This window comes from Sorex araneus, chromosome 5, assembly GCF_027595985.1.
Source record: "Sorex araneus isolate mSorAra2 chromosome 5, mSorAra2.pri, whole genome shotgun sequence".
Lineage (NCBI taxonomy): Eukaryota > Metazoa > Chordata > Mammalia > Eulipotyphla > Soricidae > Sorex > Sorex araneus.
Window position 1 is genome coordinate 203,419,058 of NC_073306.1, and position 27,774 is coordinate 203,446,831.

Consider the following 27,774-nt stretch of genomic DNA (forward strand, 5'->3'; position numbering starts at 1 on the left):
ATTGCACGGACCGGCGGGAGAACCGGCGCTCTCTCGCTCTCTCTCTCCCCCTTCTCTCCTTCTCTCTCCCTTCTCTCTCTTCTTCTCTCCCTCTCTCTCTCTCTCTCTCTCTCTCTCTCTCTCTCTCTCTCTCTCTCTCTCTCTCTCTCTCTCTCTCTCTCTCTCTCTCTCTCTCTCTTTCTCTCCCTCTCCCCCTCTCTCCCTCCGCACGCGCGCACACACACACACCCCAACACACACACACACACACACACACGCACGCACGCACGCACAGACACACGCACACACCGACACACACATACAAAATCCAAAGCTCCTTGGGAGCGCGGCGCGGCGGCTGCAGTTCCCGGGCCCGAGCGAGCAGCGCGCGCGGCCCGACGCTCGCGGAGTCCGGCCGGGAGAGAACCCACCACCTGCCGCGGCGCGCCGGGACCCCAGCGCCCCCCGTGCCCCCCGCGTCGCCGGGACCTGGCCATGGCCCGGCCGCGCCCGCTGCTCTACCTGTGCCTGGGCTGCGTGTGCCTGAGCCTGGCGCACGACCAGGTGTCCCAGCACATGCTGAGGCTCTATGACAGCTACCGCGCGCCGCGGACGCAGGGGGTCGCCGCGCCGGGCTCGCAGCCCCCACGCCGGGGCAACACGGTCCGCAGCTTCCGAGCGGCAGCGACAGGTGAGTGAGGCGCTCCCCCCCGGGGCTTTCGCAGGTCCCGGCCCAGGCTTCCCCCGGGGAAGCCCACTATACCCCGGACACACTTATACATGCACACACACACATGCATGTACACGCGCACACACACAGACACACACACGCACGCACATACGCACACACACACACTCGGGCACACAAGCATGCATACACACATAGACATACAAACGCACGCACACACACACACATGCGCGAGCGCGCACACACACACACACACACAGGCACACGCGCGCGCGCACAATCACGGACACCAGCCCTGCGCTCCGCGGCGCTGCGGGGAGACGGTCCTTGCACGCGTTTGTCCACCCGGGAAGGCCAGTTCCCAAGAAAAGGTGTGCGGGAGAAGTGGAGAGAAGGGCCGATGCAGTGGAGGGAGGTTGGTTCCAGAAACCGCATGAACACGGAGCAGGGTGTCCGCCTTAACGCCCCTGGGAACTCGCCTGCCCTGGGGACCCCCCAATATCTCTGGGGTACCTTGGTGCTGCTGTTTCTTAAACCGGTCAGCGGAAATTCCCTTGGACTGGGCTTGAGCCATGTTTACCCAGATGCGATCTTTCGGCCAAGCCCCTGGCAGCCGCGAGAAAAGTCAGACTTGAACTGACATCGTTCCCCTTTGCAGTCAGTTTAACTCGCGTCTGCTGTGTTACTGTGTTTGACGCTGCTTTCTACTACTTGATCTTCCCTAGGTGGCAAACGCACAAATTAATCCAGGTGTTTCAAGCCCATCTGGGCAAATGGGGGAGGGGGAGGGTACCATCCACCCAGAAAGGAGGTGATGTATGGGGAGGGAGGGGGTAAGCAGGGAGCGCAGCCATGCATGTAAACACCTCTTGGAATTTGCCTATGAAAATCTGCTCGTCCATGTTTCAACACACAGATCACTGTGGACTGCAAGTCATGATTTAAGACCGTTCCTCCTGGCCCCTGTGGTGAAGCGAATAACTTATGCTCACAGCCTGCCTCTCTTGTGCTAACAGCTTGAGGGAAAGTTTCCTGGCCGCTCACTCAGTTTATAAGCTTTGAGGATGCACCCGGCTCTTTGTTCACTGTGTTCATGATAAGACGAACTGTAAGGCAAGGTCTGTCTTCTGGGAATCCTTGGACAGTAGACAAGAATCTTCCAGTTGGGGACCATGCCTCAGACTCTGTCACTGCTGTCAGAATAACTAGAAAGTAGTCTCCAGAAATTTATATGTGTAAAACTCCTGAGGAACAAAAATGTTGAGGAAAAGGGGAAAGACTAGAGAATCTATCAAGGAAAGCTTGATGGTTAACGCTGTAAATACTTTCTACAGATCACATGTTCACATTTACAGGAGATGTGAATTCTGCTTTCTAACTCAGAGGACTTTAGCTGAGTCTGAGCTCAACCAGATCCCATTTTCTTCTTCAAACTAGGAGCATACTCTTTAAGGAAGGAGACAGCTCTGCTGAGAAAAATAGAAAGGTGCTGAGTTTATCCAAAGTTTATCCAAAACTTGGCCTTTGGAAGAGGTTGTCCAGCCTCGTGCATCAGCAAACATAGTTACTCTAATGCAGCTCTGAGGATGAAGCTCAATGTCGGAGTCCCCCAGAGGAAACAGGAATTGTGGGAAGGTTGGGTGGGTGAGGCAGGTTCAAATCACTGGGAACTTCATGCTTGTGCTAATATCTGTAGGGAGTAGCCGAGGCAACAAAGACATGTATTTCTGTGTTAACAAGTTTCATTTTCAGTTTGAATCACAGGATTTGCAAGTACAATTTGAGTGTGCTCATCCATGGATCTAGTTGTTGACTGTTTGGGGCTGAGTGGCCATGGATGAGTAGGGATTTGAAGAACTCAAGCACCAGAAACATTTTGAGTTCGGCTCATCCCATGCGTGATAATTTCAGAGTGTCTCTTGTCATCCTCTTGTCCTTTTATATCATCAAATGATAAACTCTGATACAGAGGCCAATAGTTCCCTTGAAATGATTAATTGCAGCTTGAAGCGTGTATACCAGGCTGCGCGCTCTGATAAGAAAGGTAATCCCTTTTACATCCTAGAGACTGTCTTAATGACTTATTCATCAAACGTAGACATTGGTTTTTGTGGAAGCTTAAGGTCATGTTACCGCACTGGAGACTCCTGCAGAGGTGGTTCTTACTGGAACTCTTCCAAGAGCGTTTAGTTACGAACACACTTAGAGGACCGTATTATAAGGCAGTTTCTGCTTTGCGAAGGCATAGCTCCCGGAAGGAAGGTACTAAGTGCTCTCACATGCCCTTTATCCTTGTCAGCATTTCCATAACACCCTTCCCCTTAGGACATACGTTCTGATATAGGTGAAAGAGACTGTCTGCATTAATAAATCAGAAGCGTTTTCTCTTCCACAGTGCCTGGGTTTCATGGGTTTCTTTGTATTAACAATGTTACAGATTATAACACACAGTCAACTGGTGCGTTAATAGATGGAGTGACTGCTGAGAAGACACACTTTCCCAGGGCTTACTCCGGCTGAGTGAGGGCCTTAGAATGCTATTTGCTCCCTGGAACATACCTGATTAAAATTATTTATTGTTCTAAACCTAGAATATCTCTGGTTGGAATTCAGCTGCTGTGGTCTCCCTCTGATTACTTTCTACTTAAACCCTTACTTGATGGTGGATGGCATTCATCCTAAATACACTTTTCCGCTAACCCCTTTTCTCCTCCCTCCACGCTATGCAGTTGATGTGCCAAACCGTAGTTTGGTCGCTCGTAAGTCTTTTTGTGATGTGTGAGAGTTTACACAAAGATAGGCTTTATCTTTCCCTTTGTAAAAGGCAATTTACAAAATTATTGATGACAGAGAATTTCAGCTTTGTCAAAACAAAGCCCTTTGAAAGAAGACAAGAGGGATGTGAAATCAGCTTTTATTTTCATCTGAGTTTCACTTGTCTTTGGCTACTATGCAGTGAAAGAATACATGAAGTGAGGCTTTTCTGCTGGCTTGAGCCTCTATGATACATACTTTGTGTTTATTAACTTTTCATCATTCCCATAATCACTTAATCTTATTTTTCTTAATCATAAATGTAACTTCCTCAGAACAAATGATTAAAGCATGTGTGATCTTATTAGGATGCTATTATCATTTTAATTTATGATATGTGACTGTAAAAAGATTGCACTGCGGTGGATATATGTCAACCTATTAAAAACAAATCACACAGACTTCATAGACAAAGGGAAAATTTGAGGAAATCCAGACTTAACTGAATATTTTCCTTCAATGAAAAAATAATCTTTCCTACCATGACCCCAAAAATCTTCAAAAATGAAGAATTATCATTTCACATGTTTCTGAAATGCAAACTAAAATGCAAGCCTTTGGGAAAGATGTAATTGAGGCTGAATAATCAATCTAATGATACTATTTTTGTCAAAGCCACAGGGTAGTGGAAAAGCATCCTTTTGGAAGGGTTTGATTGCAAATGGATATCACATTATTAAAATACAATTACATTGAAATTCCTGTCACCTAAAATTGGGATGGAAAATAAAGACTACTTCTATCATTGGATGTTTCTGTTCTAAAGACAATAAATAGTTCCTCTGGACATGGTGAGCCGGATGTGCAGTGCTTTGAATACATGATTGTCCTTAATGAAGATTTTACTATAGTGGACAAGACAGCTTTACAGTCCCTGATATTTAAAAATCTGTAATACCATGAACTTTTGACTATAATACTAATGGAAAGGAGAAAGAATGAATTATGTAAAAATCATTTAAATTGAATGTTTTGTATGGACACACAGACTCAAAGACCATGAAGGTCAATGAAAAACTCTCTTAAGCAAATGACTGACTGGGCAAGATGTGAATATCAAAAATCTAGCCAGAGATAGAATAAATTCCAAGAATTACATATGTTTTCGCTATGCAATGGAAGTTCATTGGTTCTTGATTGATTCCATTCAGATTTTCTAAAAATTAAGTAGTAACACTACATTAAACCTGCATTCAAGGATTTGGGGATTTTGCAGTTCTGTATTCTATAAAGACTTTAAAGAAAATAGTTCCTCTCAAGGATGTAGCTCAGTGGTCACACACTTACCTTCCATCCTGCTACTGCAAAGAAAATGAACCCAATTTCTTCCTTTTATGGGAGAAAAAAATGGGCACGATGATGAACTTCCTAGACATTTAAATACTAAACTCACCAAAAAAACTACTGATTTTTAAAAATGAGATCCAACTCTTAGGAGAAAATTTCATCCAAAGGAGACTTTGGAAGCTGTCAACTGGTGTTACATAAAATTGGGTTCCACGAGCGAGGATGTTTGGAAATTCTCCCTTTCTTTGCTGTGGCACATTTCAGGGCCTTTTACTTCTACGGAATTTGTTTAGGAGCGGTGACTTTCTTTCCAAGAGAAGATAATTGTGGTTCTTCATATCTAATGTGGGGAACACTGGTTCAGAACGTTCCCAATTTAGGGAAGACAACAGGAAAAAATGGTATGCAAAATGAGAGCAACTCCATTGCTAATTTCCCATTTAGTATCAATCTCACAATGTTCATTTATATTGTTTTTCTTTTTTTTGTACTTGGGTCCGATTTACATCTTACTATCTTTTATTTTTTTTTGTTTTAACATCTTCAAAGAGTCTTTTTGTCATTAAAGTTTCTCTTGTTTCATTATAAAATTTCCTTCATTAGAGTCCAGGGAATTGGTAGCATTTTACAACTAGTATGATTTTTTTTTTATAAACTAAAAGCTGCTTTATTTGTGGCAAAATTCATGAAAGATAATCTCTATTACCTTGTTGCTATTTTATCACCATTAATACCTTGAAAGACCCATTAAGTAGGTACATTTATTAAATCCTTTGTATATACCCCATTTGTTTTGTTGTATTTTTAAGATGTAATTAAAAATCACTCTTATTAAAAAATCTTGGTGAAAATTATCCATCAGCTCTGCATAAATAATGACTACTGAGGATGTTTGTGCTACATCTTCAGAAATTTTATCCCCAAATTCTGATGATTTTCTGAACTGTTCAATTTGTATATCCTAATAATTAGCATCACAATAACTTTAACTTAGTGGTTATAGTGAAAAAAGTTTGGCATCAGAAAATTTCAGCTTGAACTTTCCTATGCCAAGTTTAAATTCAAAATGAATTTTCATGATTATGTTATGAGCCCGTGGAAATAGAATTTTGTAATGGAAATATTGACATAGTATTAATCAAATGACATGCTTATACACAGATAGTATCTACTTTGGTCATGATGACAGCGTAACTGAAGAGCCTTCATATATGGAATACACTTGGAAATGCATGAAATTGCTGATCTATTAACATGTTAGTGGTGCTATGTCTTAGCATATTGGTACATAAAGCAGTAACACATTTTAAGGGATAATATTTTGGGGGTGGTTTGGGATCATAGCTGGTAGTACTTAGAGCCTACTCTCAGCTCAGTGTCCAGGGTACCATGCAGTGTTGGGAATTGAATGTAGGCCTTTAGCATGCAAATCATGCACCCAGTTCATGAAGCTATTTCCCTGAGCTGGCAATAATATTTTTAAAGGACTAGTGGACTGGAGCAATAGCACAGCGGGTAGGGCATTTGCCTTGCACATGGTCGACCCTGGTTCGATTCCTCTACCTCTCTCAGAGAGCCCGGCAAGCTACTGAGAGTATCCCACTCTCATGGCAGAGCCTGGCAAGCTCCCTGTGGCATATTTGATATGCCAAAAACAGTAACAAGTCTCACAATGGAGACATTACTGGTGCCCCCTCAAGCAAAATTGATGACCAATGGGATGACAGTGCTATCGTGTCCCTTTATTGATCTTAGAACCAAATGTCAGTGGTCCTTTAGCTTCTTAGTGATCTACGTTTCTCTAAGATTAATCCTGTGTTGGTAAAAGAACATAGTAAATTCGTGTGTTGGTTTTATTTAGTCACACCATCATTAAGTGAACAAACTGATGATCTTACTGCATTACCAGCTTCGGTAGGGTCATACTCTATGAGTAAGGTTTTCAGGATAAAAAGAGATTGGGACTAGTTTTTCTGTTTTCTGCTTCTGGGGTTCTGAGGGGTTCTAAGTGCAAATCTCTTTTGATTATATGGGGTCATACCTGGTAGTGTTCAGAGCTTATTCATGGTTCTGCTAAAGAATCACACCTGGTGGTGCTCTGGGGACCACATGCGGGAATTAAACCCAGGTCAAGTGCACGCAGAACTTACCCACTGTACTTTTTCTCTAATCCAGAAATCAATGCTTTAAAAAGTCATGACAGTGATGTGACAGTGACAGGGACCATGTTCAAGAGGCATAGCTCAAGCCCATGTGTCTAGGGTCTGAAATCCAGAGTTTATTAACATGCCAATCGAGGTGCACTAAAAGCTTGCAGTGGGCCTTTCCATGAACAAATGCTTTCATGGATATACTTTTCATCTCGCTGTTTTTCTGGTTTTGCACTGGGGACAGTTTTAAAGTAAACAAATCAAGACATCTTTCCCTTCTTTCACAGCTTTAGAACGTTGAGTTTAATCAGCTAGTTGTCAGAAGGAAGATAATGGGAGTGATCTCTAAAATCCAACTTTCTGGAGGCCAAAGAGCATATCCTTCACCCCTGCATTCTGAGTACTTGCAATAGTTTGCCACATAGATGGCACTCAGTAACATTTCAGTTCAGATGAATTTGGCATTTAAAGGACAAGATAGGAAAAGGATATATTAAAAAACGCTATTAGCCAAAGTCTCCTTTAAAAAGAAATTTGCCATGAAGGAATTTCCCACTAGGCATTTTCAATGTATATGTTGGGAATACTGAAAATCTTATCCCACTTTATGTACCACTGTTCTAAGAGTGGTTATTTTTAGATAAACTAGAAGGAAATGCCACATAGTACTTAGAGCCAAGAAGGACTTTTGCTGACTTTGGGTACTTGAAACTATTTGAATTTTTTTTTTTTCACTTTGGTGTTAAGTAGGAAACACTTTTGAATCTGGTGAGTTTACACAGTTGTTCATTCAACAAATTTAACAAATATTTTTCAGGACATAAATACTCCAGACTGTGCAAGGCGTTAGGGGTTCAAAGATTTATAGGCCATGGGTCTGCCCTCCGAGAGCTCACAGTCTAGGAATGCCCCTGGGTGGAGGTTATGGAGTAGATAAACTGATTAATGAACATGTTGCTATTCTAGAAAAACATACATTATATCATCTTTGGCCATGTTTTACTTTGGACCCATAGAGAATGGTTGTTTTGAGATCCCATAAAACTCAATCATTTGACAGGGACTGCCTGAAAAACAGGATTCTATGACTGTGTTCCCTTTATGCCTCTGCCTGAAAGCTAAACGTGGCACAGAAAAATTGCAGCCTTGACTCAGTGATCTGGAGCAAATAATTAGCCGGTGACTACCAGTGCATATGGCCCTGTCCTCAGCACCCTTGGAATGGCTAATGGCTATAATTTGTTTGGAGAAAGAAGCTGGTTGGGGGGGGGGGGTGGAGATTGTTCTGAGTTACATATTTTCTGTGTGACTAAAATGTTTTCCCTGCTTCCTGGGGATTTAACTAATCATCAAGATTTCTTTTGGTCTATTTGTTTTAAAATCAGACTTTACATAAAAAGTTTTCCATTGTGTGTTCTAATTCCCTTTGAAAATGTGCCGCGTGGGCCAGCACGAAGGTGAACTTCCACTTACCACTCCCTTAGCATTCCCGTCACATCTCCTTGAGAGGCGCTGCATCAGGACTGATGGTTCTCAGTAGCCGTTTCCTCGATTAGTCCTTGGTTTCCTAGGTGCAGGTGCTTTGTTTTCAGTGAAAACAGGAACAGAGTTCCTTTCTTTATGTAATAACCAAAAACTCAATTGCTAAGGAACTGGTTAAGTCCTATGGCCCTTCATATCCGTGTGTGTGTGTGTGTGTGTGTGTGTGTGTGTGTGTGTGTGTGTGTGTGTGTGAAGGGCCATAGATTTTAACCAGTTAGCAACTGATTTTTGGAGATGTGTGTGTAGACTGCATTTATACAGCAAAATGGAGATTTGTATTCATAAAAGAAGCATTTACCTACCTCTACCACATATGAGTTACAGCAAGGCACTGAAAGGTCAGGAATAATTACTCGAGGGGCTTGTCTTTGTGGACTTTATGGTCTTAGGTAGAAGCAGTGAAAAGATGGAAGTAGTAACAGAGGGAGGGCTCCAACCCAACTAGCGATGTTCACAAGTTTTCATCAAGGGCCAGTGCCTCTGCTTTGCCTGCAAACACAGATTGGGCTCCAAGAGAACAAGGTAGGATGAAGGTACTCCAGGGAAACGCGGGAGCAAGTGTGGTCCTAAGAGGTAGGACGGCTTGCTCAGAAAAATTACCTGACTTCTTGACCCCCTTTTCAATTCTTAATAATATGACTCTAGAAAATTCTGGCAGAATTATAGCAAATCCTAAATAAACTCCAATAAATGCATTCCTAGCCATCACATTTTTTTCTTGTGCCTGTGCCAGTGAATAGTAAGAAAATAGCACCACCTATCGGTACTGATATTTTGGCATCATAAACATTTCTTTGCAAAGAGGTGGAAATCAAGTGATTGGAAGAGATTCAAGAGAGTTAGTGCTACTTTGATGAGCTCCTATGAAGAGCTCCTAATATGAAATGTAGAATTAAGACCAGGTAGATATCTAGTTGTCCAGTCTCACAAAAGACTCTAGCTATCCAGCTAGACATTTAGAAAGTCACTGCTTATATTGATCTCGATTTTGCCTCTATTCAACTTTCATTATTAGACTTGCCTCATCTTTGACCTTTGCGAGTGGGAAAGAAGAAACATGGTCACTCTACAGCCCTGAGCATCTGTAAACTATTCGAATGCCATTTATAAACCTTTTGCATATTTTTCTTTCTGGTCCATATATTCTCTTAATTGAACTGAAATGTATGAGAGTAACCAAACCCTTCAACAGCTGGTTGCTTTCCTAGTTGCTTTATTCTGAATCAATATATGCATTTAAATACATACATTTTAAATGAGAGCACCCTGTATTCAATGCCCCTCGAGAAATTGGTTAATACACTTAACATTTCCTAATACTTGAACATGATGGAAAGTCTAAAATCTGTCATTTTATAACCTCATAAAAACCACTTTTCACCCAATATTTGTGTGCTCCCAATGATTAGAAAGTCTAATGAAGATTTCTGATTCAGTAATTAAACATTAGCATTAGAATATTTCTGAAGATTATAAAAATTGAGCTTTAAAAACTTTTTCATTGACATTTTGAACATAAATATCTATATTAATCTCTATTATCCCTCTTGAGGGAGTGGGGAGAAACCTACTGTAAACCCCAAATCTTGAGTAGGTCAAGATCATCATCTTAAAGATTCCAGTACCAAAAAATAATTAATATCCCTTGCTATAAAATATACAGCACGGCAGAGCCTGGCAAGATACCCATGGCATATTTGATATGCCAAAAACAATAACAACGTGCTCTTCGTGTTCCTGAACTGAGCTTATACCATTGGGCTACTCTAGCATGTGACAAGGACAAATGAAGACATTACTGGAGCCTATTCGAGCAAATTGATGAACAACGGGATGACAGTGATGCAGTGATACAGTGATAAAATATACAAAATTTGAGAGCTTTATATCTATTATCACATAGTTCTACTTGCAGAAGAATATGTATCTCACTCTTATTTATCTCTTTATACTGATTTATACCATACAACTATCCAATTATTATTTTTTCTATTGTAAATATTTGATATTTGTTGGATGTTTTGTATTGATAGCATAGATGTTAAAAGGAGATTTATTTATAGAGTCTCAATGGCCCAGACATTCAATCACAGAAGTAAAAAACTGAAAATACTTAATAGAATGAAATTTGAAGCTTGTGGTTTAAAAAATGGAATGAAAGGGACCATAGATGTAATACAAGGGTTAAGGTCCAGGTTCAGTCCCCAACACTGCGCGTATTTCCTCAGTCCTAGCCAGGAGTGATCCTGAGCACAGAGCCTGGAGTAAGCCTTGAGCTCAGCCAACTGTGTTTCCCAGCTTCTCCTTCACCCCACCCCAGCCTGAAGTGTTAAGGAAGGGCAGTATAGGTGAGGCAGTGCTAGCGCATCCCTTAGCCTGGCAAAGTCATCATTACCGCGGTATCACTGTCACTGTCACTCTCATCCCATTGTTCATGGATTTGCTTTAGCGGGCACCAGAAACATCTCTATTGTGAGACTTGTTACTGTTTTTAGCAAATCGAATACACTACAGGTAGCTTGCCAGGCTCTGCCGTGCGGGCAGGATACTCTCAGTAGCTTGCCGGGCTTTCTGAGAGGGAAGGAATTGAACCGGAGGAATTGAACCCAGTTTGGCTGCGTGCAAGGCAAATGCCCTACTCGCTGTAAAATAAATAACAGATCACTCCTTCCTTGAACTTTGGCAATTTGCTAAGTTAATTTATCATAGTTTTACCTTTCCAACAGAAGCCAAGTGGCTTATACAAGTTTTCAAACTCCGTCATTGCATAAAATGTGTGCTTTCCTGCCTTTCTCCCAGGCCCCCTTCCCTAGTCTTAAAACTCTGTTTCAAAGGTTATCTCTTCTGTCATCCAAAGACACCTTCCACAGCAAGGGCACGATCTGCCTTAGCTTCCTGCTGATTGCCTATGAAGCTTCTGCCCCTTTAGAGTGGACAGCAGTGGCCATATGTGTAGCCAGGAGAACCTGCCAAGGAAATCTGTATGGGTTAAGATCAGGCATTTGTTTGGTTTGGGCTCATTCTCTTTTTTGGTTATAGTGGATGCACATGTGTGAAACTCAAATAGCACAACCAAACGTCTGTATTAACTGTCTTAAAGCATTGTTGCTTTTAATTGCTTTTAAACTACCCATTTAATTCTACCTTAGAGCCATTTGTTGGTCTTAGATTTGATTGCAGATTGAAACAATTAGCTACAGATGGAAGGAAATGTTTCAGTTACCAAAATTTTCTTTATCTAAGCTGTCCTTCATAAAGGAAAGAATGCTGCATCCCCAAAGAAAAAATTTTTTTTGTTGTTGTTTGTTTTTGGGCCACACCCAGCGGTCTGGCTCTGCACGCGGGGGTTATTCCTAGTCCATATGTGACACCGGAGGTCAAATCCAGGTTGGCCACATGCAAAACCGGGGCCCAACCTGCTGTACTATTGTCTGAACCCCAGAGAAATTTTTTTTTGTCTGATTTACTGTTTTTGCTTGGACATTCATATTTGGAAAAATGCTAATTCTTACTGCATTTGAAGCTTTTTTTCCATTTTGCACTATACAACTACAACATTAATGGTTATTCTAGACCACTGTTCAAAAGAAATTTAATTTGAGCCACAACATAAACCACATATATAATTTAGAAAATTCAGTGACCGCACAGAAAAAAATAGGGAAAGCAACAGGTAATATTAATTTTAATCATGCCCTTCTCGAAGCACCCGGCAAGCTACCAAGAGTATCTCACCCGCATGGAAGAGCCTGGCAAGCTACCCATGGCATATTCAATATGCCAAAAACAGTAACAAGTCTCACAATGGAGACATTACTGGTGCCCGCTCAAGCAAATCGATGAGCAACAGGATGACAGTGACAGTGACATGTTAATTTTATCCAGTGGTTTGAGGTTCTTCTTGTTCCTGGAGTGAGCAGACACCATTGGGCTACACTAGCACGAGACGGGGATGAATGGAGCCTGCTCGAGCAAATCGATGAGCAATGGGATGACAAGTGACAAGTGATACAAGTGAATTATATCCATCATGATTGTTTTGATCTATAATCAGTACAAAACATAATAGTATAGTCTTTATATTAAAGTTTTCGAAATGCAGGGAGTATTTTACACTTACTGTAGATCTCAATTTGAACTTAAGTAGCATCTCAGTCAATACATTCTAGTTAACGACCATTCACTAAATCTTTCCTGTGTATTATGGGCTTGACATGCATCCATTAAAATAATCTCCCAACAGTACTGCAGTGGAGACTACCAAATCCATTTGACAAATGAACAGACTGATGTTTAAAGGGTTTAGGTTGTTTTCCTAAGGACTGTTACTGGTGGTAGAGGAGCTAAGCCAAAACTTTAGGGCCTTTTATTTATTTATTTATTTATTTATTTATTTATTTATTTATTTATTTATTTATTTATTTATTGCTTGTTTGGGTCACACCGGCGATGCTCAGTGTTTACTCCTGGCCCTGCACTCAGGAATTACTCCTGGTGGTGGCAGTGCTCTGGGGACCATAGGGGATGCTGTGAATCGTGAATCGAACCCGGGTCGGCAAAATGCCCTACCCTTTGTACTATCATTCCAGCATCTCAAACTAAAGAGCTTTGACTTCATGATAGTGCACTGAATTGAAATGAAAGCCATGGGGCAGTATAGAAAATTCTAGAATACTTTTAAGAACTATAGAACAGATACAGCAGGTGGTGAGCCACAGGTCACAGAGCGTCTGGAACTATGTTTGAACAACAGACACATGTGGGAGCAGAGGGGGTCGGAGAAGCGTAACTGGTTCACCCATTCAGACTAGCACCCACAATCCTGGGAGTCCATTTCTTCCTTCCAAGTCTGTGCAACCGTTTGATTGCCACATACTTAGAACACAGCAACTTTGCTCCTTCCATTTAATCGTCCATCTGCTACACGAAGTTTGGGTAAAAGTGTATGTTTATGTGACTGGTATGAATTAAGGCAAGAGTGTCTGAATAACCCTGATGCCATGTCTTTGTTATAAAGGTCTGTAAAATATTACCCTGGTGTCATGGATTATATAAATGTGCACAAATGGCAGTTTCCTCCTTTTCCTTCACACAGTGTTAAAAAAAAATTAGTAAAACATGTTTCCCATTGCACTTCCCTTGTGCTTGGGGACTAAATGAACTCATTTTCAGTTTCCACGTCTTTATAAAAATGTTTTGTTTTTTACTGAAATATGTTTTTGATCAAGAACATAATTTCCCGATTGCGTGTATGTTTCTGAAACAAATATGTATATGAAGCAAGTGCACGGAAGAGGGTCCAAGGTCTGGTGGCTGATTTGAACAATTGGGGATTCTTCCATGAAACCTCAGCCTTACCCTGAAGTTATTAGAGGATTTAAAAGAAGGAAGCAACATGTGTGCTTACTAACCAATGTCCTGTTTGGTTGTTTTCTGATTTCTGGATTTGGAGAACTGGAAATGCAATTGAGCAGTTTCAATAACTTTCTTAAGCTGCAAAGAAACCATTCAACTCTTAAAGTGATGGTATGTCATAAATATCAGAGGAGTTTCACCAAAGCGTTAATTCTTTATAACGCTTTGAAGCCAGAGCTCATTGTTTTCAACTGTTTTACTAAATTTTGAGAGAACTCCTCATTACTCTCCTTCTTCCTGCATACTAAATTTTGTGAGACAAGTAATAGAATATATAGTCTCTTTAATAAGGTCAGTTTTATCATTGATAACATTGACTTGTATGTAAAGAAAACTTACTGAATTCTTTATGAACTTATGTATACTTGAACTGATCTACATTAATAATAATAATAATAATTTATATTTCAGAAACATTACTGCACCTTTTATGACGTGTTTAATTCATAGCTCACTTAATTCTCATAACAGGAGAGGTAGATATTATTTCTGTTGATATTATATCAGTTTCGCTAGATACCCAGCATTGGAATTGTGGAGTCACCATGTTTAACTTTATATTCCAGGTAACAATGTAAACAGCTTCCAATTTCTCCCTTGCTAACACATATTTTGTTTTTTTTTTAAATTATTCTAAACAGTGTACCTCATTGTAGCTGATTTACATTCCTCAAATAACTAAGTCATATTGATGATTTTTAACTTCTCACAGCAGTTGGGTGTTTGCCTTTTATGCGGCCGACCCGAGTTCGATTCCTCCGCCCCTCTCGGAGAGCCCGGCAAGCTACCGAGAGTATCTTTCCCACACAAAAGAGCCTGGCAAGCTACCCGTGGTGTATTCGATATGCCAAAAAACAGTAACAATAAGTCTTACAATGAGAGACGTTACTGGTGCCCGCTCGAACAAATTGATGAGCAATGGGATGACAGTGACAGTGACAGATTGTCCCTTTGGATAGCTTCTTGGAGAAATGTCTACTACAATTCCTTTGCTCGCTTTTTATTGGTCTGTCTTATCTGTTATTGACTTGTGAGAATTATGTATACAATTCTTCATTTCATTGAATATTATCTGTTGCTTTATTTCCTTAAATATGTCATCTATGAGCAAGATCGGACATTATTTCTCATTCTGACTTCTATTTCCTATCATGACCCTCTCCAGTTTCATCTATGTTATAGAAAAAAGAAGGATTTTGTTTCTTGTAGCTAAGTAATATTCCCATTCCTATGTAAATACATATAATGTGCATTTAAATATAACATAATTTATATATATATTTGCACATCTTCTTTATACACCAGGTTGTTGATTTTTACATATGATGTAAGCTAAGCACCCTGTTGTTCTTATTTACACTCTCGCTTTCCTTCCTAGGAACCCTTGACGTCAAGGGACTTCATGTTTTTAACTTGACTTCTCTAACCAAGTCTGAAAACATTTTATCTGCCACACTCTACTTCTATGTTGGGGAACTAATAAACATCAGCCAGACTTGCCCCATGCCTCGAGGATGTTCACGGCTCGGTCTGAGGAAACACATCCAAATTGATATCTCAGCCTGGATCCTCAAGTCCAACAGAAACCAAAGTCAACTTCTCGGTTATCTTTCGGTAGAGAGAGCCAAACCTCACCGAGACTTTGTGTCCTGGCTGTCTAAAGACATCACTCAATTTTTGAGGAAAGCCAAGGAAGATGAGGAGTTCCTCCTAGGATTTAACATTACCTCGAAAGGACACCAGATGCCAAAGAAGATGCTATCATCTCCCGAACCTTATATCTTGGTGTACGCCAATGACGCTGCCATTTCTGAGCCGGAGAGTGTTGTATCGAGCTTGCAAGGACACCGAAGTTTCCCCAGTGGAGCCATGCCCCAAATGGGTAGCCACATCAGGGCAGCCCTTTCTATTGAACGGAGGAAGAAGCGTTCCACCGGGGTCCTGCTGCCTCTGCAGAACAACGAGCTTCCTGGTGCAGAATACCAGTATAAGGAGGACGAGGATGGCGCCTGGGAGGAAAGAAAACCTTACAAGACTCTCCAGACGCAGCCTCCTGAGAAGAGTAAGAGCAAAAAGAAACAGAGAAAGGGACCCCACCAGAATGGCCAGACCCTCCAATTTGATGAGCAGACGCTGAAGAAGGCAAGGAGAAAGCAATGGATTGAGCCTCGGAATTGTGCCAGGCGATACCTGAAAGTCGATTTTGCAGATATTGGCTGGAGTGACTGGATTATCTCCCCCAAATCCTTCGATGCCTATTATTGCTCTGGAGCGTGCCAGTTCCCCATGCCTAAGGTAACCCATGTTCTCTGTCCCACATTTCCTACTTCCGTTGACTCAACAGAGTATGTGTTTTCACTTACAAAACCCATCTGGACCTTTATTTATTGCTTTCTCAAGTATGATAAGTACTGTGGCTACGTTTGGTTTCTCTTTAATGGTGGTTAAAATAATATAGCAAAAATGTATGCATAACGTTTGTCTTGTATTGCTTCCAAACAATGTGCATATTCAGCTATGCGAGCCCCGTGCGACTCTACACCTGTCCAGAGTAAGCAATCCCCACGTTGATCTTTGCGGGAATATTTAAGGAATGAATGGACGTCAGGGGAGCAAAGGGAGGGGCTAATTGGATTGATGCCTTGATGCAGAACATTTTTTTTTCTATGTATAAGGTTTCTTGTGAAATGAATTTTTCCCACAGGGTTCAGGATGAAGGTTGAGCCAGGTAAATTTTCCTCATGGAATCCAGCAGCTGCTTAATTCATTTACTTCTCTGATAAACATCAAAAAGGAAGAACCAAAATGAATAAATAAATAAATAAATAAAAGCCACTTGGTAAAACTTTTCCACTTCAACAACTTAGTGCTTCTCTGTATCTCTTCCAGAATCAACGGGGATCGCACTTTGTCCTGACAGAATGTTTTCAAAAGGCTCCCGGGTCCCCATCTCTATCCTGCAGGGAAAGTCCAAGTGACGGTTTTATTTGAATTTAGAGTTGGAAAATATAGTGAGATGGTCTCTGCCTTTCAGTTAAAGCTACTGCTGCGATTTCCTTCTCCTCTTGTAACAGTTTGAATTTTTTCCAAAGAAAGTGACTCTAGAAAGAGAGTTCAGTGTAAAACAACGTCTCCCAAACTTAAAAATAATCAACTTTTGCTGTCATGTGATATAGCAAAAAATCCTTTGCCTCAAAGAGTGACCAACTTCTGCTTACAGATCATTAAAACAAACATGTTTTAATCCTATGATCATTGAAATTTGAACATGCATAAAGCCAAAGGCCCACAGAATAAGGCCAAGGCCAGACTGACTGAACACCTTAACATTTGAAGGAAATCCCTTTTTTTCTACATTTGAATGTCTCGATAAGATAAACTTTCCACAGTTTCCTTTTTCTTTCCAAGGATTTTTCCACATTCCAAATTTTATAAACCAAACATAATGTAAGGAATACATACATTTACAATTTTATGAACAACTTTATTTTAAATGTGGCTCTTTTTTTTTTTTTCAGGAGGGAAATCACACACACTTGTGATCAGGGATTACTCCTGGCTCTGTGTTCAGAGTTTACTTTTGGAGGAGCTAAAAGATCCAGGAATGGAACCTGAGTCAGTAGCATATAAGGCCCGACCCTCAGGGTGACCTCTCTAGTCAGTAGATTTTATCCAAATATTTGTAAAGAACATTATTTTGTCTACATATCTATAAAGGACATTTTATTAATCAAACCAAACTTATCCAGTTAAAAAAATACAAACAAGATGTCAGAACCCAGGAAACCTGAAGGACTAATTTCAATGACTTTTTAAGTATAAAAAAAAATTGCTATTACTCTCCTCAACTGTAATTTCTTCTGGTCACCCGGAGGAGTTCTTTCTCTCTCTCTTCCCCCTCCATATCCCAGGACATAGGAATCTGTGAAAATGTGGTGCTACCAGGTTGCTAAGCTTCTTAACTCCTGTTCTGGAGCTCGAGCCTTGCACCCTGCTCCCTTACCCCAATTCACCCTTCCTTTCTCCACTTACATGTTATTGTTTAAAACATCACTGTTGCTTCAGTAGATTTGTTCATGGCTCTGGGTGATATAAAATACAGTCAGAAGCATATGTAGAATAACTAGAAAAACAGACACAAACCTATGAAGTATGATAGTGCAACAGAAGCTTTAAAGGTCCCCATTTGATCACAGCCGGGTTTCTTCACCTTCATCTGCTGGCAAATTGCTTGGGGATCTTATTATTAGTATACAGTGGTCCTGGGGGTTGGACTTAGGATTCTACTAACAACCTCCAAAATGTTGATGCCACCACTGGCCCTAAATGGCCCGTGTGGCAAAAGCCAGAGTCAAATCCTTTCATCTTGAATCTTGTTTTTACCAACAATGGTTTTTGGCATCCCTTCCTCAAACTCTGTGTTAATTTTCCCAACCTAGTCATAAGTATAATAGTGAAGTATTTTTTTAAAATCTTCATAATAAAAACAGTGAGAAACAGAATAAAAAACACCTTGCACATGATATATGTACGTAAAACAATCTGTTCTTGTCATTGCTGAGGGCCATTGTTGAGACTGAGAGTAGAAAATGAAATGTAGGATGGGTGAATCCAGCCCACATAAGAAAGGGATCAAGAGAATAAAAGATATACAACAAGAAAAAGTTTTGAAAATGTTTCTAGTCCCCTTTGAAACACCACCAAGTCCAAAATAGGATTCTCTCTGTGGATTCAATGGCCCATAAGCCCTTCCAGTTATGTTCCTTTGGAGAGTAATACAATAGGAGAGCATCAGTTGCAGCAACTGAACTCATCATAATATTTGTCAAAACTTGGAATGACATCAGAACTCCAGGGAGACATAACAGGGAGAAGTGTGGCAGCTTCTCTGTGAGCTAGAGACTTCCTTCTGCCAAGCTGAGAGTGGAAGTTTGGCTGTTACATGGAGTTCTCTGTCTCTCATCACCTTGTGTGGATCTGCGAAACTTTTAAAGCCTCCGAGTGGTTCCCTTGAAGCCTTCTTTCTAGCTTGTGCCTTTCAAGTGGTCCAGTGGTGAAAAGGATGGGGAAGGTGCAACAGTATGAAATTGGTCCAGGAGGGGTAGGGAATAGGCATCACTATTACCCACCCCACCTCCCACATGGTAACCAGAGTGAACTCTTTCCATAAAAAATAGAGCCGGAGCAACAGAGCAAAATAAGATCTCTGACCAGATCAGTCCAAACATATGTGGAATCATTGAGGTGCCAAAGAACCTTCAAACTTTAGATATACATTTTTGCCCCGAAGTGAAGTTCTCCCAGATGCACCCTCCCGTTGGCCCACCTTCCTCCTGGCCTCCTCGGCGAAGTCTGCTCTCTATGGTAGAGCGCTTCGGTCTGCAAAAGTTGACAACCTGTTCTGTAATTTAGAACAGCTGTGCTCTGCCTTTCCCAAATTCCAAGCTTTGCCCTTTCGCTGATTCCAATTAGATAGTTTCTGGGCTATCACACCCATGTGGGCTGGGCTGGAAGAGAGCGGAGCAAAGCCCCATGGCCCAGGTCAGGAATGAAAGCTCTTAGCTCATGACATACTCTCCCCGGCTAATGCATCTGTAATCAAATTCAACTTGAGGACATCATCTGCCGCTTGGCAGGTGCACGTCTGAGCACGGCAGATTTCATTCACAGACACAGAGGTTGGGGTTTTTCTGATTTCTAGCCTCTCAAACCCAATCTGCTGTCCCTGGGAGAGATCTTTGGAATTCTGCCATGAAATGAAAAAAAAAAAAATACCCGTCTAACTAAAGCCAAGTCATATGCATTTGCCTTGCCTCACCACCCCAGCAAATATGGAAACCAGAGATTTCCAATGAAAAGGACTGAGCCGTTGTGCTGACAGAGATCCAAGAGAACCAACACGGGTTAGAGGAATGAAGTTATTTTTGCATGGAATGGTGCAAACGCTATGAATAGCAAAGACGCCGAATTAGGCACCAAAGAATCTAAGCACTGAACCAAGTGTCCCATATAAAGAAGAAATTCACATTTCATTACTTTAAAACGATACAGCCTCAATGTTCCATCTCCCATCTCCACGCCTTCTGCTTCCCGAAGGTGAATGATAAAATTCATACATCTTGCTGCACTGCAGTTCCTACTCCAAAGAGTTCCCTACACTAATATAAAAGGCATGTTTCAAGCTCCGTGAAAGAGGGACGGGTGAGGGAAATGCTATTGTTGTTCACTTAGCATTCTCGGCTATAAGACAGCTTGTCTTGAGAAACATGATTTGAACTCGAAAACAAAAATCACAGACTCAGAATATGCTTCAAACTAGCAAATTACCGCATGCATCTTTTCTGCATGACATAATTATTCCTGGTAATGTCAGCTTGATCAGAGGATTCCATAGTGAGGAAAGAAGGGAGAAGCTCCCCAGAGGGCCGAGAGGTTCTTGATAAGAAGCACCAAGCCCTGCGCCTGATCCCAGCAGCCCACCACGAGCTGCCCTCGCTCGTGAAGCTATCACTTGTGAGTTACAGCCCTTTCCCAAAAGTCAGGAATTTTCCTAGGGAACACCCTTGAATATTTTCCATATCTCTCCTGGGTCATTTGTACAGAACCTTTTGTTTTTGTTGATGGGAATTATTTTCTTCAGAAAGAGGTAAAAGGAAGGGTCCGCTACTCGTTTTTCGAATGGATCTATTCAGTGCATTTGCTCAGTGTTCAAAGAAGTTTCCCAAAGCCAGTAGTGCCACCTTCCCGAGTGGAGGCGCTGAAACCATCCAAGGGGAACCTCTGGTATAATTACAGAATGCTCTGTTCAGTTAAAGAAGGTAGATTTCCAGGAAGCTGCTGTGTAGATTTATCTTTTTTTTTGCTTTTTGGGTCACACCTGGTGATGCACAGGGGTTACTCCTGGTTCATGCACTCAGGAATCACTCTTGGCTGTGCTCAGGGGATCATATAGGATGCTGGGAATTGAACCCGGGTCGGCCGCGTGCAAGGCAAATGCCCTACCTGCTGTTCTATCGCTCTAGCCCCAAGATTTATCTTTCTTGAAAGGATATGTGGGGGGGGGGGTGCAAATAAGTTTAGCTATCTAAAGCTTGCAGTGTTCAGGCACTAAGAAATAGCTGTGCATGGCATTTAAGAATGGAGAACTCATCTTCTTCAGTAACTTCACTTCACAGGAAACTTAACTACTCTAGGAATCATTAAAATAATCAATAAAATGATGTGGGGAAGTCTGTGGTTTAAAAAACTCCTTTGGGGTTTCATCAAAAGCTCTTTGGACCCAGGAGTTTTAAGAACAACTTAAAATCAATAAGGAAAGTAGATTTTCATTAGGAAGTATCCATACTAACAAAGTAACATGATGACTATTAGCCTTTACTGTTTAATATAGAATCCATCTTGGGTCAATTACCTATATTTTGTTGATTTTGCATAGTGTATGAAAAATAGAAAAAATATTGATTTCTCTTTTTCAGGGGGAAAATGCCTAGTTTGAAAGCTAATTAGTTAAAAGTTAATTTTTTGTTAACAAATACTTCCAATTCCTAGGACAATGAACTTTTTTTAAAAGGCAGTCTATTAAGTTGACTTTTAAGAATTCTATACCACTTTACAAAAAAGTTGAGGTCTAATTTATTTTACTTTTTGCTGTTAAAATTGAAAGATAGTATGAGACAAATCCAATTGTTTGTGTGCTCTGCCAAAGAAAGGTATTATATTTTTTAACAGCATGTCAATTTTATTATTTACTTCTCTTGCTTGCTGTGTGCCCTTCTTCCTTTAACTTCTTCCAGTTCCCCTTACTAAGTGTTTTAGAAGTAAGAAATTAAAGTACCAATTCACCAGGGCAGACGTGCTTCTGAGCCATGAGCAACATGGTTCCGTATCCTGAAATTAAAAAGCCAGAGCTTTGGCTGAAATCCCACTACTGAATTGACATGTGACCTCTGGCAAGTTACCAAATTTCTGTTTCTAAATGTGTTTAAAACAAAACTGGTCTCACCTGCCTAAAAGAGACTTTGGGGGAAAATGATGAAAAGTGTGGCATCTCTCAAAACAGTTTCTTAACCATTCTGGCAATCCCTAAACATTCTGGGCTTGGAAATTGACTGTCAAGGAGAGTGGAGCTGCGTGGCATTCCATCTAAATAAAACCACATGTTTCGCCTGCATGTTAATGGTCCCATTTGGCATTTGCTATCAACAGATTTCACTCAAGCTTCTTGGGTCAGACTTCTGATATTCATGGGATAACCTTAGACCGCCTAGATTTTTCCCAAAGGACCTGGCCCACTCTTTGAACACTTGTAATTCTAAGCTTTTGAGTCTGAACACATAGAGTAACAGTGACCTCCAGTGGCCACTTTTGTGGCCCTCCTAACCCTAGCTACTACTTACTTCTGAAGAGCCCTGAGGGCAGAGTGGAGCAATTACCAACCAGTTTTTCCTGGTAATAGTTTAAATCAATGGCCATTGGCACACTTAGCTGTATTTTGACAACCAAATATAAATATCACTATTGAGGTGTAAATGATTTATTTGTGTTAAGCACTTGTTAGAGTCAAGAACAAATGTTTTTAGTTGCAGTTTATACAACCTAGGGTGTGTACCGAGATTATCTTAGAATGTGTTAAACCCCTGTTTGGGCATTAAGTTGTTTTATTTATTTATTTATTTATTTATTTATTCATTATTTTGGCCACACCTAGAAAAGCTAAGGGGTATTTCCTGGCTCTGTATTCCGGGAACTACTATTGACTGGATTCAGGGGGTCAAATGGGGTCCCAGAATTAAACCCAGATAGGCCATGTGCAAGGCAAGCGCCCTAACTGCTGTACTACCCTAGCCCTGTAATTAAGCTGTTTTTAATTAGATCTTTCTTTCTGAGCTAACTGGAGCCAGATCCTCACTCTAGCGTTTTTGTTTTTTTTTTTTTTTTTTTTTTTTTTTTAGCTGTTTGACTTCAGACAAATCATTTAAGCTTTTATAATATATTTCTTCACTGATTACAATATGGGAGGGGCAACTCTGTTGTAAGGGTTAGAGCTGTGTATAGCATGTTGAGCATGTAGCATGCACTCAATACATGGCAAATGGTAACCGTGTAAGTGATGGTGGTACCAGAGATTGTGCTGAATGTGTACTGATGTCAGTGCTTCCTGATTGGAATAAATTCCTTCTGTATGCATTTTAGTGATGCATAAGCGTATTGCTTTTCTCTCAAGGAAAACAGTTCACCTAATGCACGTGTTCTCCCATTTCTTTCTCTAGTCTCTGAAGCCATCAAATCATGCCACCATCCAGAGCATCGTCAGAGCTGTGGGGGTTGTTCCTGGAATCCCAGAGCCTTGCTGTGTCCCAGAAAAGATGTCTTCACTCAGTATCTTATTCTTTGATGAAAATAAGAATGTGGTTCTTAAAGTATATCCTAACATGACAGTAGAGTCCTGCGCTTGCAGATAAGCTGGCAGGGAATGTGTTGGAAATCTTAACTCAATCATTAGTTTATTTTTATGGACTTTTTTTTTTTTTTTGCACTGCCAATGCATTTCATTTCAAGGGATTTTTTAACAGTCCAAAAAAGAGAGTAAGCAAATAGACTGATAATTTCCACCAAGCAGAACTGAACTGTATTAGTTTCTGAATGTCACTAAAAGCAAGATTTAAGTAAATATGAACATACATTTCTCTTCCTCAATCACACATGAAAAATTCACTTAAATGTTTTTAGAACTGTTAAAAAGCACTGATTTATTTTTATATTGGGATTTGGAAATAGATTGAAAACACTACAATTTATCATTTATCTCTACTCTTTATAGAATAATTTTGTATTTGAAGTAGGTGAACTGCCTTAAATTCCTAAAAATAAAAAAAGAAAGAAAAAAGAAAAAAACAACTCAGCAAGTGCTAAACAAATGCTAAATAATCCAATCAACATTACTGTTTCGCTTAGAATATTTGAGTCTTGTTTACCTGTCTCTGCCCCCACCTTGTCACTGAGTTAAAAGTTGAGTGAAGAATGTGTGATGTGTCGTGGTGTGCCTGTGAACACACATTGCCAGGTTCTCAAGCCGTTAGAAAGAAGGTTTGCTTAATATGATTTTATAATTTAGTCTACACAGAATTTTTTTTCATGTCATGTTCTGGCAAGCACATTTGATTATGAGAAGTTCACCAAAAATGATAGAGTGTTTCAAGAGCATATGCAGAGAGTTACCACTTGGCCTAGACAGTTAATTGGAAATACAGTTGTTTTCGTTTCTTTGCCTCCCAGAAAAGGAATCCAACAATGCAGTTTTCAAAAACCCAGATGTAGTTCCTACTCTATACCTCTTTTTCATAAGAACACTTAGTTAACTTAAGTGTTAACTAAGGAATTATTAACTTCAGGAATTATTTCGGAAGCTTTTCCATTTTTATTTTTCTATGACTTTACTTCTTGTGAAGTAATAATATATATCAAGCCTCAAGAACTAAGGGAATATTGGAAAATTCTTTGAGTGTATTTAATCATAATCATAGGTTTATTATCAATTTTTACTACAACCGGATTCAGGTACTTCTTTACCCAGATCAAGACTTTTGGTTCAACAATAGAAACCATTTTTGGCATTTTTAGCACCAAAACTTGTTCAGCAAGAAAGGCAATCAACTACAGATGTTTTGGGGGATTTGGCCCCATTTTGATTTGTCTTAAATGTCTCCTCACACTTTTGCCCTTGAATATGTTTCAAAAATCATTCACTCACTTTATTTACATGTATGGCATAATTTTTTTCAAACCATGGGTTGTTTTTGATGTTATATCTGTGGTTAATCGTCACCTTTGTTTAATCTCAGCTCTATAAAGACAAGCTATTTTATAGGCTGTGGAATATCAGAAGACATGGGGTTATTGTTACTATAGTTGTTCAAAATTTAATAAATATTTATTATTGAGCATATATTTTACAAAAGACACTGTGTTAACTCTGTGTCTTTAGTGGTAAGATGTACAGGCTGACTGATTGAATTGGACGGCCATTTTAGCACTGAAATTTTGAGTTTAAAATATTAGCTATTTGTACACATCTTCCTTGAATGGATGAGAGTGATAACCCCAAACACTACAGGTACCTCTGTCAATTAATGTCCTATTCTTCAGTGTTCTTACATTCCATCTTCTTTGGCTGAAGTGATTTTTTTTGTGTGTTATTAAAACCCTGTTAAAGAAAAATCCCATGAAAAAGAATCTGGCACTTTGGGAGTAAGCAAAAGTCTGCATGAGTGAGTGTTAATTCCATGAACGGAACACCCAGCTCTAAATCATGAATGAAATATTGGTGGCTGAATTACTATGATTTGCAAGAATTCTCTTTTTGTTCTGGTAATATAAAGTTACAGATTCAAAGTGAAGTAGATGAAACCAACACTTTCAAATAGATTTTATAAAAAATGTGAATGCAGGCCTAGAGAGATATTACACTAGTTAAAGCACTTACCTTACTTGTGGTCAAACCTAGGAATGATCCCTGGAACCAAATATGGTCCCTTGAACACCACCGGAATCGACCCTTGAGGCCAGAGCTAGAAGCCCTAAATACTGCCAGGTATGGCCCTGCTAAAGTAAAAAACAAATAAATCAAAATTTGAATACAGAGATATATAAAAAAAAGTGAGTGAGCATGCGGCCATCTTACAATATATTAAGAAAAAACACTTCCAGTATAAAAACATTTTTCATTGGAAGATTTGATGAAATTCTTCATTTTTCTAGCAAAACCTCTAGCTGGTCCCAGTATTACTTGTCAGACTTCTAACCAGGTATCTGCATGTTAACTTTCTTAATTTTAGTTGCTACCCACTTAGTTAAATCTTAAAATGTCTAAAAAAAGTCCCCCCAATCTTTAAATTTCCCCAATACAATCTAGGAATAAATTTTAAATTACAATAACATAATTTAATTTAATGCTAAAAAAAACTAATCAAGCACAATGATAATAATTACAAAATAGTAGAAAAAAAAGACTTAAGTAGTCTTAGCAATCAAAATAGGCTCTAGGGATACAACCCAGAGCATCACACCAATGAGGAATGTATTCTATCACTTAACCACTTCCCTGAACCCTTTAAAATAATTGTTAACTGGTCATTTTTACTGGCTGGCCCTATACCTATCAGTATAACGCCTTATACTTCATTGAGGACATAGTATGGACTAAATTGAAGCTATTTTATTCCCAACGTTCAAAGGACACTTACTTTTCAGTTGTGGAAGCTGATGTATATAAATTCATAGTCTAATTAAAAATTATATTATTTGAAAATTGAATTACTCTCACAATTTGCTAGATCTTACAGAAAGCAAGACTGATGAGAAGAGAAATTATGTTTATAAGTGCCATTTCTAAAATCACGCATTGCTTTCTCACTCTACATCTCTATTTCTTCTCTCTCTATCCACTGCTTCTATCCCCCAACCATCTCCTGAGCTTCTTCCTAGAGATAAACTATCCATCCCTCTTCCTCCTAGCCAATCCCTGAGCCCCTTCCTAGAGGTAAACTATTCACCCCTTCTATCTCCCAGCTAATCCCTGAACCACTTCCTAGAGATGAACTATAACAGTCAAAGAAAATTTTAAAATAACTTTTGTTTTGAATTTAAATTCAGAGGATATGGATATCAATATAGTATTTTCAAACTATTTTTTTGTAACTTGTGTAAATAGCATACAATTTACAGGATTGGGGTTGTAGAATTTAAACTGGAAGATTGGCTTCCCCAGATCCCTGGATTATTTTATGTCAGAAAATTTTTATATTCACCTAGTTATATATTAACTGATTATCATTGATTCTTTAAGATAAATTTTTTACTTTAAAACATCTGTTTTACAAAAATCTCTTATTTCCTAGACAATACTTTATAGACAAATATGTAAACACTATTACCAGTATGACATCACAATTTTTTATATAATGATATAACTTAATCTTTCTCCTTCCACTCTTCTCTAGGGTAACAAATAGCCAAAATCTGCATATTGACTTCTTGTTGAATCAAGGTTGCATTAGAGATATAGTTATGTATGCCTGATGTGTAAGATTAAATATCAGTTTAAATAAGAAATCGTGAGTAAGTCTGACTTTCTGTATAGTGTTTTACATTTGAGAATTCTATTTTAATGTAGTTCTTATGTGATTAAATAATCACTCTTTTCTGAAAACCTGGCCTTCCCCTCAGCTTTCCACACTAGTTTCTGTAAATGTTTTAGTGGAGAATTTAATGCTTGTACAGTCAATAGTAATTAAAGAAATATATATAATATGTATATGGAAAACTTTAAATATGCTTTTAATTTATTTAATGACAGTTTCTTTCCTATAAAGGTAATAATTTTCATTCTTAGATGGTCAGAAAAAATCCTCTTTTACCATAGTTATTACATGCAAAATAAAATTTGGGTCTTTAGTTCAATCCATGAGCAGAGACTGTCGCAGTTAACCTGTGAAGGACACCAGTACAAATGTCTAAGCTTTGTTGAACTTGTATCATCTTCCTCAATAATAGGAGCTTTTTATTATGCAAAATGAAAATAAAAATTGCTTAATTGAACATTACCTAATTCTTTTATATTTATCTTTGGAAAAGATTATTTTTTTTCAAAACTTTTTCAGCTGTGCTGCATTTGAAAACAGGTAATGATGCATGGAGACAGATCTCAATACTTTCAAGTAGTATAAATAGAACATTATAACAGATTATTGGTACAACACGAATAATACTGTAGAACAATATTGAAGTTTACCCATAATAGGAAAATTTGCGTGTCTTCCAAACTTGAGAAACTCAACTTGAATAGTGTCTTTTTAAATTTTCTTTATTATTTGGTAGAGGTTGGGGAATTCTAATATTTTT

The 27,774-nt window shown here is 39.5% G+C and overlaps 1 protein-coding gene across 1 annotated transcript; it reads left to right on the plus strand.

The window, feature by feature from the left end:
• The first annotated feature begins 250 nt into the window (after nt 1–250).
• On the plus strand, nt 251–27,471 carry BMP3 (bone morphogenetic protein 3). The gene is made up of 3 exons (XM_004614359.2): nt 251–670; nt 15,254–16,170; nt 23,145–27,471. Exons 1-3 carry the CDS (start codon nt 475–477, stop codon nt 23,334–23,336), a joined length of 1,305 nt encoding a protein of 434 aa, XP_004614416.2. The 5' UTR covers nt 251–474; the 3' UTR covers nt 23,337–27,471.
• The last annotated feature ends 303 nt before the right edge of the window (nt 27,472–27,774 follow it).